At 46.7% G+C, this 15,264-nt stretch overlaps 1 protein-coding gene and 1 long non-coding RNA gene across 2 annotated transcripts; one reads left to right on the forward strand and one right to left on the reverse strand.

Moving 5' to 3' along the window:
- Positions 1 to 229: 229 nt before the first annotated feature.
- LOC135819698 (mediator of DNA damage checkpoint protein 1-like) lies at positions 230 to 9,228 on the reverse strand. Its single transcript, XM_065332950.1, has 5 exons — positions 9,085 to 9,228; positions 7,167 to 7,221; positions 5,017 to 5,329; positions 3,149 to 3,978; positions 230 to 568 (listed from the first exon to the last, which is right to left on the reverse strand). The coding sequence occupies exons 2-5, from the start codon at positions 7,179 to 7,181 to the stop codon at positions 245 to 247; spliced, it is 1,482 nt and encodes a 493-aa protein (XP_065189022.1). The 5' UTR covers positions 7,182 to 7,221; positions 9,085 to 9,228; the 3' UTR covers positions 230 to 244.
- Positions 9,229 to 9,977: 749 nt separating this feature from the next.
- On the forward strand, positions 9,978 to 14,857 carry LOC135819699 (uncharacterized). Its single transcript, XR_010553967.1, has 3 exons — positions 9,978 to 10,278; positions 12,052 to 12,119; positions 13,942 to 14,857. It is a non-coding gene; the product is annotated as an uncharacterized LOC135819699 (long non-coding RNA).
- The last annotated feature ends 407 nt before the right edge of the window (positions 14,858 to 15,264 follow it).

Below are 15,264 nucleotides of genomic sequence, written 5' to 3' on the forward strand. Positions count from 1 at the left end.
CACCACCTTCCCCTGCCCAACATCTGGTAGGTTTCACATTTCACAATAGGGTCAGCTGAAGCCAGGGGAGTTTAGTGGCTTGCGCAAGGTGGCATTGAGGCTGGAAAACCAGGGCCTCGCTTCTTCTTTTCCAGCCATGAACGGTTTCCCCAGAACGTCACCAAAGTACTAATGGTATCCAACAGTCCTTTCTGGACATGTAGAATTCTGTGAGTACCTCTCAGCCACCGTACTGATAAAGTTGCTACTTACCTCCAACAAAGGCATCCACCGACTGCATGTCATCTAGGAACTCTGAAAAGTTTGCTTCAGGTTCGGTGCTACGCACAATACTACAGAAGGTGTGGAAAGTCTCAGCTGTACCCCTGCTCAGCATATCTAGCAGTCGGTCATTGTGTTTGGCAGAATCATATTCTACTCCCATCAGTTCCTTCTTCTGCGGATCGGTGAGCAGCCCTTCGGCCAGGCATTCCGTGCGGATCGTGCCACAGCTGAGCGCTGCTTTGAGGTGTGGGATCCACTTGCGGAACACCTGGCTTGACCATGGACCTGTGTTGCCTGCTTGACTCTGCAAAGTCAACAGACATAGAGTCATACACACAATGAAGTGAGCATGAAATATCTTCTGGCTGCTGAGTTGAATGGTGTTTATTCGAGGAAGCTTCAGCAGCAGCAACAACAAAAGAATTCAAAAAATAACAACAACCAACAACAACAACAACAACAACAACAACAACAACAACAACAACAACAACAACAACAACAACAACAACAACAACAACAACAACAACAACAACAACAACAACAACAACAACAACAACAACGGCAACGGCAACGGCAACGGCAACAGCAACAGCAGCAGCAGCAGCACCAACAACAACAACAACAACAACAACAACAACAACAACAACAACAACAACAACAACAACAACAACAACAACAACAACAACAACAACAAAACAACAACAACAACAACAACAACAACAACAACAACAACAACAACAACAACAACAACAACAACAACAACAACAACAACAACAACAACAACAACAACAACAACAACAACAACAACAACAACAACAACAACAACAACAACAACAACAACAAACCCTACATTCCCACTCAAATCAGCCCACATCCGCCAAAAGACAATGAATTCACCCTACTAGAAAGGTATTTGTGAAAAATTCACTTGAAGAGTTGTTTCGTTCTAAAAAAATCACGGACAACAATAACACTTTTAGAACCTATGGTCTTCGGGGAGATCAATCGAACTATGCTGATCAAAGAAAGCTGTGATACGTCATAAAAACTTGTTTTACCAATGAACCACAACCTCATGTCTTTGGCTCTTTGAACACCAGTCTCTATGTATTGAAATGAACAGGCTGGTGATACTCACCACTTATGAATGCACCAGCAAGTAATTGCACTGCAATATGATCATGAAAAAGCACCTGGACCTGTTCAAAAGGGTAAATTATGATTCTGACATTACTGCCGTCACAAGCAGTTCATTGTTGTAGCAGGGACCGTGGCCTTGACTTACTGATCTCAAGTGAGCACAGACGAGCAACGTTATTATGTGAGTGTGTGTACTGTAGAACATGTTATTGTAGGTAGGGCTGAGTCGGGTAGCATTTTCTTCGGGTATCGGGTCCGGGTAGTTTTCCACGGGTAGCACGGGTACCCGATCGGGTAATGTTTCCATGGTAAGACCACAATGCACACCAGCCCCTTCCCTTGCGCATTGGGTAGACATGCATGAATTATTTGTACACGTACACGTGCACTGTACATGATGTCATCTGCGACCTCGGGCTTTCGGGTACTATTCGGTACCCGACTACCCGAGGTCCTCACGGGTACCCGACTACCCGTGTACACCACTAATTATAGGTGTATTAAACTTTCGGTACCAGGGACCTGCCAGGTTTCAGGTGAAATGTAGAATTAGGTGACGAGCTTCCCCTTCACGTACAGTATGCACTCTACGTGTGTAGTCCCTTTTAGGTGTTATCTAATTTTAATTTAGGTACCTGGTTTCTCTACCGAAATCACTGAAATCAAAGTTACATCCTGACCGACAATAACGTGTTCATTTTAAATCGTCCCCCTCTCAAGGGTGACTGCGAACGGCCACCCAGGGTCGAAACCCAAGAGATATAGGGCTCAGGACTGCCAGAAGCAGTATCGGTCTGGTCGTACCATAGTCTTCCATACTTTTTTGTGATTTGGCAGGGAAATTATGCCTTCCTCAGCAGTAAACATAATGTTGGTGGCCACAAAGTTGGTCCGGTGATAACCCGACCAACCGAACCAGTTCCGGCAGGCCTGGGGTTAGAGTTGCCTGTGCCGTCTTCCCACAGCCTACGACTCCCTTGATCACATGACCCAGGATGTGCACCAAGAGTACATAAAACCCAGAGTGTGCAACGTGTGACTCTTTTTCTGCATGGATGTCTATCATGGTGAAGTTCTGCGATTACGTCATAGCTGGTGCAGATTGGTGGCAGGAAATGGCATTGTGCGTAAAACACATATCTCTCGCATGTCCCCATCAAAACATGTGCGGCTCGGAGTAACAGAAATTTCAAAGTTCCGGGAAGTTCCCGGTCCCGGACCGCCCAGAAAAACAAGATATGAGTGTACAGTTGTTTTCATGGATCTGATCATCAACTCACCACCCTAGAAAAACGCAACGAGTGTGGATTGATGTCGATTCTACTCTGTGCAGACTTCAGTTTTCCATTATATCAATATAACATATTTGCCAGAGTATAGAGTGCACTTTGGAGGAATTACTCCTGGCCCCAAATCGCTGGTGCGCACTATGCTCCAAATATGAAAATTTTAGAAAAATGAACATGATTGTACTTCTAAAAGTTGTGTAATGCATCAAACTGTTACGAAGTGTGCCACCTCTGACCCTGCATAAGCCACCCGAATGCACTTTTTATGACAATGGTCGCACTATCGTACTGTCTTTATGATTAATAATGCTTTCAAATCTAAGCTGCGCATTACACTCCGGATATACCTTGAATTGCCAGAACATTACTTAAAATGGGGGTGTGCGTTATACTCCGGCAAATACGGTAAGTAAATACACACTGCGACTCCTGTCACTTATAATTATATCTCTTACCAGAGAGTTGGGCTGCGGAGGCGTAGCTGAATCTCCTGTTGCCTTCTTGGCAATCGACTCGCGTCCAGTCGTAGATGGAGCAATGAGCTTGGCAGATAAGCTTTCTGCTGGGGGCGCTGACCGCTGTACATGCTGCACTGCATGTCCGCCCGGGTCTTTGCCAACACCTATTGCTGGGTTAATGGCCAAGCTAGCTGCCCTGTCACTAGCGATGGCCACTTGGCGCGGTTTGGGCTTTGGGACGTGATCCGAGGGCAGTCGGACTGCCTCGTACCTATCCGATTCAAAACCAGATGCTAGTGTAGAGACACTAGCAGACCTGAAAGGAGCAGCTTGTCTAGGTTTCGGAGAGGGCTTGGGATCAGCTGGGGCAGATGTCCCCGCCTGAGTGCCCATTGATTGGTTACCGCCAGCCGCTAGTCGTGCGAGGTCACAGAGCGGTGGTCGTGGAGGAGACACAGGATCAGAAGTCACTACCGGCTGCACTCTGTGACCTGTGGTGGGATCCTTAGTTTCCACTGTTCTTGCTGTGTTGTGGGGAGTGGCGGGCTTTGGGCGAGTAGGAGGCTGGGGGACTCGACTAGGTTTTGAAGGTAGAGTTCCAGCCAGTTTCTGTTCCTGGCCGGCTGAATTGAAGGCCGCTATCATTGCAGAGATGCCGGTGGGCTTGGAGGGAGATGCGTGAGTCGCCTGGGGTTTTAGAGCAGGCTTTGTCGGTTTGGGTGCTGTGGCTGGCGGAGATCGAGTTGCTTGGCTGGTTGATGGTGGTGGGTTCCCGTTGAACCGAGCCGGTTGACTTCGAGTTACTCTATTTGCTGCATCTTCATTGCCTGTGTTAGAGAGGACACAGAGAACAGTAAATAGCCAAATCATTTCACAGCCTCACAAAATGCCTCATTGCATGCACACAACCATACACACACACACACACACACACACCATGTACCATGTATACGCCCGTCGCAAGAGAAGCACGCAAATCTGCAAATGCACTGGATGTGCACCCACAGATTTTCTCTTTATAGCAACGATAGCGGATCTGATTCTGATTGAAACAGATCAAGACAAGCGCCAGATAACTGTCTAATCCACACAACTGGCGAAGCCATGTGAATCGACCCCCCAATGAACACCTGGTCTACACCACACGGAGTACATCGGAATAGGACGGCCAAGACAGTTACCTATGCACACCCTACACTTGCTGGGGTAACCAGTATAGACAGCACGCTGCTTTGATAAAAGCAGACACTAGATGCACTGGTACCTTGAAGTGAAATTGGAGTTATTCTACCAACCAGCATCGGCAACTGGGTACTGGGAACCCAGGGCCAACAGACATACCAACAACCTCAGCCATGAAAGCTATATAGTAACGACACACTGGATTGTGAGCCGAAACTAGTCCAACTTCCAAAAATGCTTTGGCAATAGGGTAGCCTTCCAACCGGTTGGACAGACACACACACACACACACACACACACACACACACACACACACACACACACACACACACACACACACACACACACACACACACACACCGTGACAAGCACCTTTGCAAAACTTCAACGCAGGTTGGTGCCATCAATATGCACTGTATAGATATGTAGCAAAGCAACTCAAGGACATGCAGTATTGTCTGTACATGTACAGGCAGGTGTGTAGCTCCTCTATAGCCAGCATAGTCCGGTCAGTACACCAGAAAATGGTCGTCATAGCTACTACATAGTCTTAACAGGCAAAATGGCGGCTATGAGGTTGTCGGTGGTACATGGTCACTACACCACAGATGGTTGAGCTACACCCCCTATGTACAATTCTGTGAGTATCTCTCAGTTACCTGACTGATAACATTTCTACTTACCTCCAACAAAGGTATCCACTGACTTCATGTCATCTAGGAACTTTGAAAAGTTTGCTTCAGGTTCGGTGCTACGCACAATACTACAGAAGGTGTGGAAAGTCTCAGCTGTACCCCTGCTCAGCATATCTAGCAGTCGGTCATTGTGTTTGGCCCAATCTTTTATCGCCATCAATTCCTTCTTCTGCGCATCGGAGATCAACCGCTTGGCACAGCATTCAACACGAATTGCATCGCAGCTGAGCGCTGCTTGGAGGCGTGGGATCCACTTGCGGAACATCTGGCTTGACCATGGCCATGTGTTGACCGAGTGGTTCTGCAATAACAACACACAGAGTGCATACAGTCGACCTTGGCGGATAATGCTCGAAAAAATTGGCAGATTCTGCTTGAAAAGCAGTGAAATTGGCAGAACCATATAAAACTTATGGCAGGCACTTCACCTTGCCTTGAATTCTGCTCCATTTCTTTATCCACATACCAAACATGCATGAAAGCGTCCCGATAAAGTACCAAATTCTGAACACAAAAAATCTGCCAGCAGTATCTGCCAATGGCTAGCATACCATGAGCTGAGAATCACAGAAGCTGCCAGTAAGGTACGACCAGGGAGTCGTAAAATACCGGTATTTTACAACTCCCTGGCTACGACCAGTACTTAGCAGCATACATGGTGCCATGCAAGTTCTGTTTTTTTTGTTTTTGTTTTTAGCACTGCCAGAGATCTGTGCTATGTTGATCAAGTGTTCATCGGGGAACGAGACAGCCCTAGCTAACTGCAGATATATTCGTATGGGCTTATTGCTTCCGTTTGGCCACTGCCATTTCAGGGGCCTGGTTGGCTGAGGTAGGCCACATTGAAGCGTTACTGTTCGCTGAAGATAATCAATAATACCAGACGGCCCTTTACACATATTGGCACAAGTTTTAACCATCCAATGATAGCATGGAGCGGGTACATGTGTGTGTGTGTGTGTGTGTGTGTGTGTGTGTGTGTGTGTGTGTGTGTGTGTGTGTGTGTGTGTGTGTGTGCGTGAGTGCCAGCTAGTTCGGTTGGTGGGTACACTTATGCCTGATTGTGTTGGGTCTGTTGCCAACAGGCTCGGCTGCATGATGGTGTATTGTTGTATCTGCCACCTTTGTTGGTTTCAGGGTTCGTATACTTTCTATTTGAAGTATACATACCTGTTAACCATGGACTGCTTCTGGCTAGATTAACTCTTGTGTAATCAATAGTGCTAGTGACGCATATCAGATCCACTCTGAATTAGCCACCCACACTAGTAGCAAGTATTACCTTCACTGGGGGCAGGGGTAACTGCAGTTGGATCCCGGGACGGATACCCTGATGCCGTCAATCCTTTTTCTGCACCTTGTCCTCACCCACTTACTGAGGTGTGGTGAGCCCATAAGTGGGATCATTTTCAAGTCCACCCAGAGTTTTGGGGATTTCAGGGGGTGTCGGCCGTTGGGCGGTTCAGGAGCCAATTGAGTCATCTTTCCAAGATTCCTTTTGAGTCTCTCTCCTCACTCCCGGGAGACCCACGAGACCAGTTTTGGCAGTGAGCAACAAGTACAAGTACAAGTAAGTGCGTGTGCGTGTATGTGTGTGCGTGTTTGTGTGTGTGGGTGTGTGCATGCGTGTGCGTGTGTGTGTATGTGTGTGCATGTTTGTGTGTGTGGGTGTGTGCATGCGTGTGTGTGTGTGTGTGTGTATGTGTGTGTGTGTATGTGTGTGTATGTGTGTGTATGTGTGTGTATGTGTGTGTGTGTGTGTGTGTGTGTGTATGTGTGTGTGTGTGTATGTGTGTGTATGTGTGTGTATGTGTGTGTATGTGTGTGTGTGTGTGTGTGTGTGTATGTGTGTGTGTGTATGTGTGTGTATGTATAATTATTATTATGTGTGTGTATGCACATGCATGTGTATGTATGTTTGTGTGTGTGTGTATGTGTGTGTGTGTGTATGTTTGTGTGTGTGTGTATGTGTGTATGTATTCATGTTTGTGTGTGTGTGTATGTGTGTGTGCACGTGCGTGTGATTGCGAGTGTTCGTGCGCATGCAAACATGTGTGTATGTATGTGCACACTGTAAGATGTTTTTGAGACAAAATTTTCAGAATTTGGCAAAGCAATGACATGTGGACAATTCATACCTCTGCTGTAGCCATGACTGCGACAAGAACAAAAGTCACGGACGTCAGTCACCATCTGTTGTACATGTACACATAACAAACCACACCAAAATAGACACGGCACATCATGAGTGATGTTGAAATGGATAACATTCTTCAGAATGTTTTCAGCGGGTGCAGATTCAAAAAATAAATCACGGTTCGCGTGAGACTCGGCCAAAGGCCCGGTTTTCCGTATCCGCAGGAACGCCACTACCCTCTTGGATCAAGGCGCAGATGCAGTTCCTAAGTGGTGGGACGTGAGTAGATCAGACTTCCAAGCAGGACTTGAACCTGGTACCCTCTGTTTCTCAATCATGGTCTCAGACCATCCCACTATCCCTGCCTGCAGATTCCAAAGAAACCCTAAAATTTTAAAAGCGTTTCACACTTTTGTTTCAGTGGAGGCAAGGTTCCAAGAGCGTGCACTGAGCATTGACAGGAGTGCATCACCCCCAAGGAGTAGGCCGCTCCCGCATACAGTTTTGTCCCAACAGAATTTCAAGTTGACAGCATTGTTTTGATGCAATGCTCCTCTGGCCAGAATGATTTACAGCGTTTGTACAGCTTATCAACCCATCACACATTTTTCCTTGCGCTATTTTGCACTAGCTAAAGTCCAGGATATGTCTGATAATCGGCGCAGATTGCATCATAATATGACGTCAACTTGAGGAAGTTGGCTGCTCTCAACGTCGAGAACGCGCGTCCAGAGTACGAGAAGCATGCCGAGCCCTCCGCTCAGCAAATTTACAAGGGAGCACCACTCCCTTTTCATTGCAACGTGTATCGGGGAGTCCAAACCAGGAGCTGAAAGAAGCACCAAGGCTTAAGCCCTCTGGCCCTCCCGGATGGGTTATTCGACCATGCACGGTGAAATAGAAATGCGGAGCTGCTTTTGATTCGTGGGTCGCATTTCTTTGGCCGCGACTGTACTGGTACATATACTTCGAAGTTACAGTCCATATATTCCACGCACGCCATGTATAGAGATACTCTGACCAGTAGTCAACGTTCCTCTGTAGACGGAGTTCTGGTCAGACTTTTAATATCATGTACATGTACCGTCGTGGACATGGAAATCCGGTCGCACGTCTAGTGGCCCCAGGGCCCTGGCCATGCAGCCGTGGATAAGCGGAACGTGCATTACTAGTATGTGATGCAGCCCAGCGTGCTGGTCGCATCGTACGTGCTGAGGGTGCCGGCCCCGGTCAATCGACTGGATTTCCATGTCCGCTACAGTACATGCACTATCACACAGTGACAAGGTTTCACATGGTACATCTACAGCTTGTATGGTGTTTTGAGTTTCCGACGCCCTTCCGTGCAAACGACCGTGATTACGTGCCCGAATAAAAGACCAGTGGGTTATGGTGTTTTGAGTTTCCGACGCCCTTCCGTGCAAACGACCGTGATTACGTGCCCGAATAAAAGACCAGTGGGTGTAACCATGCTTTACTTATTTATTATTTCGACCAGTCGGCTACCATACTTCTTTGTTCCTCTTGGAGGCTAGACAAGGGGAAGTTGCCATGTTAGGGGAGTGAGCCGGACTCTCGGCATCGGGACTGGAGTTACAGCTGGCTCGACTCGACTGTACTGAGTGAAGAGAACCCACACCTATTCACCTATCCACCTATCCACCTATCCACCTATCCACCTATCCACCTATTCACCTATTCACCTATTCACCTATTCACCTATTCACCTATTCACCTATTCACCTATTCACCGTACTTTACTCGCACTCGCAGTACACAAGCGAAATAGTCATTGAGTTGTTGAGACACTCACGGTAGCATGAGCCATGCATACCCGTTACCGGTGCACTGCGGCCAGTTCAGGAAACGAGAACGAACAACAATACCCAAGAACCGAACAACACTGGCCAACCACTTACCCAGAATCACTAGAACACCATGACAAACGGGGACGATGAACGTCCAGCGACGAGCGCTCCTGCAGGCTGCAGCCAGGAGTCACGGTTTGCTTGAATCCTGGACACGACGCCTTTGAACGTCGTGGGCGGATAGGCTGTACCGGTTCTCTACGTCGTGATGGTATAGAGCAGTCAAATGGAGCCTCCAAGCCACTAGGAAACTTCAATGAAACCCTTTGGCCAACACACAGATTCTTACACAGCCTGCACCCAAACAAACTTTGACACGAAGCAGCAGACGGCTAAACTAACTGTAACACCACCTCGCTGCCTACAACAACTCGTCTACAAGCTGCCTGTAACATGAAAAACTGAAGAAACTACATCTACTGATCTAGCGCTAGCGCTGCAGTGAAAATATTTCACCACGAAGCTCCAGTGCGGAAATGGTGCCCGTTTCGCCGAGATGAGCCACTAATTACTATAATTACAGTGAAACCTCGTTAAGAAGAACACTGATAAGACAAACGTTTGCCTAAGAAGAACTAGTATTCGTAACTGTATTGGATAAACCCTGTGTATTCACTGGGTTAACATATGGATAAGAAGAACTCCCGTTATTCCGAACAAAATATCATCGGTCCCTTGATGTTCGTCCTAAAGAGGTTCGACTGTATTATAATATTTATACCGCGTAGATCTACCGCAGCATGCAGCAGCAACGGCAGTGCGTGACGACTCCGTGAGGCCTGAGGGTGGCCGGCCCTGGCCGGTACGGGTGGGTAGATCTACGATACGGGTCCGTGTCACGTTTTGTGGATGACATGCCTGTTAGTGTTATGTATGCTAAAGAGTATAGTGTATAACAACGGTAATACAACCTCTGCCCGCAGAACGGTATATCCAGACAGTCATTGTTAGGCTAACTAAGGGTTGGGGGCCAGTTGTGTTTATTAGTTTGACTTTGACTGAACACATGTTCAATGACAAGGAAGCGAATGAGGTCCAAGTAACCCATGGGAAAACTTGGAAAGGTGACACAGATGAAAAGAAAATTATTGGAAAAATTATGTCATTGGTGTAGTGCGCCGAGCCGCCGACGCGGCATGGCCCTGGCGGCTGCTACAGCACCGAAACGACGAGCGGCGACCGTGACGGCACCACGGTCCAAGAGCATGAAACGAGGAATAGTCTGGAACGAGGAAGTCGAAGACGGTAAGAGACCTCGGCTTGCACAACTCATTCCTCCCCGCCCCCATTGAAATAAAACACTTGCAGGGGCGTGCTCGGCCCCCCAACTAGGGGGGTGCACGGGAGCCGAGGGGAGCCCCCCCCCCGGCAATTTTCTGCAATTTGTTTGCAACCTTTCTTGAATTTTAGAGCATATTTGCATACATTACAATTGCAATTACCCAGATTGAAAATTTTTGGGGGGTGCACGTGCCCCCCGTGCCCATCGCCGAGCACGCGCCTGACTTGCATGCGATTGAGGAGGATACAGTTCTTGCATGACAGGAAAGGAGATTGAAGAAGGTCACGAAGACGACATGTATCTACGGTTAACGCGTTGGGTGCTGCACCCAGTACCAGTGGCGGCAGTGCCCGCAGTGTCAGGGCGCGGTCCTGGGACACAGTTGCTCAGCTGCACCCAAGGTTTCCTACTTACTGTCCATTCAGAAAAAGATGATATCCTAGCTTTTGGCCATGAATGGGTCATAACGAGAATAGGATGTCAGCCCGGTTTTGCCCCCAAAGCACTGAATTGGGGAAATAAACATGAAAATCCAGGCTGTTCTCTGCACTTGCATAACAGTACATTCGCCGTTCGAACCACAGTTGAGGCACCTTTTTGGACCCTTTTTCAAGTTTCGAATCTCGCAGCACTGCACAGTGTACCACAAAATCACGAAAAATCACCAAACACGGGAGCTCTCCAGAGCCAGCGCTCGTCTTTTTCTGAATGGACTGTGGGCCGTGCAGTACATCTAACATGGAGAGAGTGGGCAAGACTAAAACATAATGGGGTTGGGGAACAATGCATGTGCTGGTGCCATGCTGCAGGGAAACTCCAGCACATCCGCAAAGGAACTGGAATTATACTTCAATACCGGGAAGAATGCCGGGACCTGCTCTACTTCATCGTCATCTCTCACAGCAGATTATGTTGGAAATTCTCCCAGTACACTAGCATCCATCTTCATGAGAAATGAGAAACTAGAAACAAAACAAAAAACTTTGAGGGTAAGTCGTACTGTATCAATTTTATTTACCGTATTTTCCCGAATATAAGTCGACTTCGAATCTAAGTCGACCACCCCAAAATCCAGGAGTCAATTTCATGAAAAAAAGTTTTTATAGCTCTATGACACCCACACATAAAACATGATGAATTCTCTGCGAGGAGAGATCATCATGCCAGTAAGACAAAATCTGAACAATCTGAACAAAACCAGTGTCATTCAATGTTCACATGGTTTGTATGGTAGTGCATTTTTGTACGGACACTCCAGTCACTTCATTTGTTGTGCCAGATTCCCGTATGTAAGTCGAGTTCCGTTTGTAAGTCGACCCCCAGCTTTTGACGAAATTTCTGGCGCACAGAAGGTCGACTTATATTCGGGAAAATACGGTATTGCAACATCTCAAGACGCAGTGGACACTCCGGTCAAATTGAAGAGAGTGGGTGATAGCCAGCCACGGCGATAAAGATTAGTATGGGTTAGGAGGGGAAACGAAAGATCTACGAATCGGTATTTCGGCCCTGAAACGCCCTTTGGCACAATTAGATCTCATCAGGATCACTCAGCGCATTCAGGAACCCATTCAAGAATAGGCCGAAGAGTCGATTCGAGAATAGACCGAACAGGACTTGAACCTGGTACCCTCCGTTTATCTACTATGATTTTAGACCACCCCACTATGCCTGTCTACCCATAGAATTATCTGCCATGTACACGCTGTTTTGTGACCTGTCCATTTTCCCTGTAGCATACCGGTTTCAGCTGGCTGGCTTTCGCGATGCCACCGAGTATGAGCATTTTTACGGTGAAGATCTGGTAAGAGGTTTCGCTGATATGGTGCTTTGAACTTCACATATAGTCAACAACAGCAACAACAGCAACAACAACAACAACAACAACAACAACAACAACAACAACAACAACAACAACAACAACAACAACAACAACAACAACAACAACAACAACAACAACAACAACAACAACAACAACAACAACAACAACAACAACAACAACAACAACAACAACAACAACAACAACAACAACAACAACAACAACAACAACAACAACAACAACAACAACACCAACAACAACAACAACAACAACAACAACAACACCAACAACAACAACAACAACAACAACAACAACAACAACAACGTCGTGCTAATAACTCGTGCTAATAACAACAACAACAACAACAACAACAACAACAACAACAACAACAACAACAACAACAACAACAACAACAACAACAACAACAACAACAACATCAACAACAACAACAACAACAACAACAACAACAACAACAACAACAACAACAACAACAACAACGTCGTGCTAATAACTCGTGCTAATAACAACAACAACAAAAACAACAACAATTGCCGATGGTGCCATCGTGAGAATGAAGAATTCACAACAATATCTCTTAATGGTCATTGGCCATCGCGAGAATAGAGATTTGAAAAACAACAACAACATACGTAAGAAAGTCCGTTGCTCCCCACAACCAAGCTCGTACTTTCCCGCCAACTTTACTTGACACTTGATCCCAAGTCCAAGTCAAGTCGGCGGAAAAGCGAGCGCTCCAGTGTAGGGAACAGCCAACTTTCCTATAAAAATCAAAACAATTAAATTATCATGGAAGTGGCCACCACATCGTATTCACATAAAGTATTTTGTGGAGTATAAACCTCACCCGGATTTTTTGTTACGATGTACACACATCTACCATGGTGATCACTATCAATTTGAACTGATTATATCCACAAAGAACGATATAGGGCTTGAACGTGCTACTTTGAACTACATGGCAACCAGGCTGTTGTCATGAGAACACTGACTTATGGATCCAATCAGTCGGATCTAGTTTTGGCTCATGGCCCGGACAACAGTCACACTTGCATGCAAAGGGGGTCTACAGTATTTTCAGAAGTATACGCCGCACTTGCGGTATGAGCTGCATCTAGATTGTTGTCACGAAATACTGACCTCTATCCTGCTCATGACGGTGAATTTGACCATCGTGGCATAAGCCACACCGACTGGTTGTGGTTACAAGTACATTACTGGTGTTAAATAAATACCCTACCTACCAATATACTGTACATAACATTGTACTTCGTTATGGTCTCGCAGTGGATCTGACTTTGAACCAGAAGTCGTTATTTGCTGACTCCAGCCTGATAATAATTATCACTTTCGAGCCATATTTGACATGGCAGATGGCATGTTGATCTTTTGAAATCTTTTGTAAGCTGAACGAATTTATGCCTTGTAGCTAATGATACTTTTTCTCATGGAGTGCTGACCACCAATTTGTGGAGATTGTGAACTGGAAGGTTGATGGCATCTAATTGTAATGTTTTGTACTGTTACACTGTTTGAATGCACCGTGCAGTCGAACATACACTAGTCCCTATGGCACCATTATTAAAAGTTGTTTTCCTCCATGTCGTCTCTCTACCTCCTCTCTCTCTCTCTCTCTCTCTCTCTCTCTCTCTCTCTCTCTCTCTCTCTCTCTCTCTCTCTCTCTCTCTCTCTCTCTCTCTCTCTCTCTCTCTCTCTCTTTCTATCTCTCTCTCTCTCTCTCTCTCTCTCTCTCTCTCTCTCTCTCTCTCGCTCTGCATGTTCCTCTTAGCCGGATCGCTGGCCCAACGGCTTGGTGAAAGTCCTGAAGCTGAAGAGCGGCTACTTCTACTGCTATAACCGCAATCGTGAGTGTGCCCACAAGGACATCCACTGCACCAAGATCTACAGCTACTAGGTGCACGATGTACACATGAGCTGCTTGTGATCAGCCATGCATGACTTCTGCACCTTGTCAACTGTGACCATGAAGGTGACAGGTGAGAATAGTCTTCCGCTCGCGCGCTCCAGCACTCTGCTGGTCCCGTTAAAAAAAGTTCACTTCAAACCTTTTTCAGTACGTCGAGCCTGGCCGTCTCAATTGCAAGCTCCCTCGATGTACATCAAGCCTGGCCGTCTCAATTGCAAGCCCCCTCAGTGTATGCAGGTCGACTGGAGTAGGGATTATGAAACATGTGAAGGGCAGAACTGATGCCAGACTGACGTGTGCTCAGATAGAGAGGCGTCACCTCACATGAATATCCTCATCAGTTACTCCATGTTGGATTGTATACGCTGGTAGCGTCATGCTATTCTCGAGTACAGTGCTTTTCTTGTAGCTCTACTGTAGCCAGCATGTGTATGATATTCTCGCACCTACTTTAGCTAGCACGTACTCGAAGTATGTGATAATCTCGCATGCAGTTACTTGCTTATAAATCTAGGTCTAATGCAGCTAGCACTTTCAGTGTATAACGCTCAGCATATAGCAACGGACATCGACTTTTATATTCTTGCACTAACCCCCACCACCACCAGGGGGACTGCCAATACATCATTATAGCTGCTGCGGTTGTTTCCTTCCATCTCTTCACTTGCGAGTGCTTCGTTGTGAAGGCACTGCTTGTTGATCAAGTCTTGAGACTTTCTACTTTGTATAATGTGCTGTGTGTAATGCGCGGGTTTGATAAATCTTCCCCATCCACGTCTTTGGCTTTTCATCTATTGTGGTGACAGTACTCATCTGTTTCCCTTGATAACGCCGCACCTTTTTTTCTTTTTGTCACATGCACGCAAATCCTTTCTGTATGCACTTGTCAGATCTCTCTCTCTCTCTCTCTCTCTCTCTCTCTCTCTCTCTCTCTCTCTCTCTCTCTCTCTCTCTCTCTCTCTCTCTCTCTCTCCCTCCCTCCCTCCCTCTCTCTCTCTCTCTCTCTCTCTCTCTCTCTCTCTCTCTCTCTCTCTCTCTCTCTCTCTCGCTCGCTCTCACGCACGCACTCTCTCTCTCGCGCACGCGCGCTCGCGCACGCACTCTCTCTCGCTCTCGTGCACTCTCTCTATCTCGACCGACCGACCAACGTAACATAATTCTCAAAGTGATCCTACTCCTGGCTGG

The sequence above is a fragment of the Sycon ciliatum genome, chromosome 6, assembly GCF_964019385.1.
Source record: "Sycon ciliatum chromosome 6, ocSycCili1.1, whole genome shotgun sequence".
Taxonomy (NCBI): domain Eukaryota; kingdom Metazoa; phylum Porifera; class Calcarea; order Leucosolenida; family Sycettidae; genus Sycon; species Sycon ciliatum.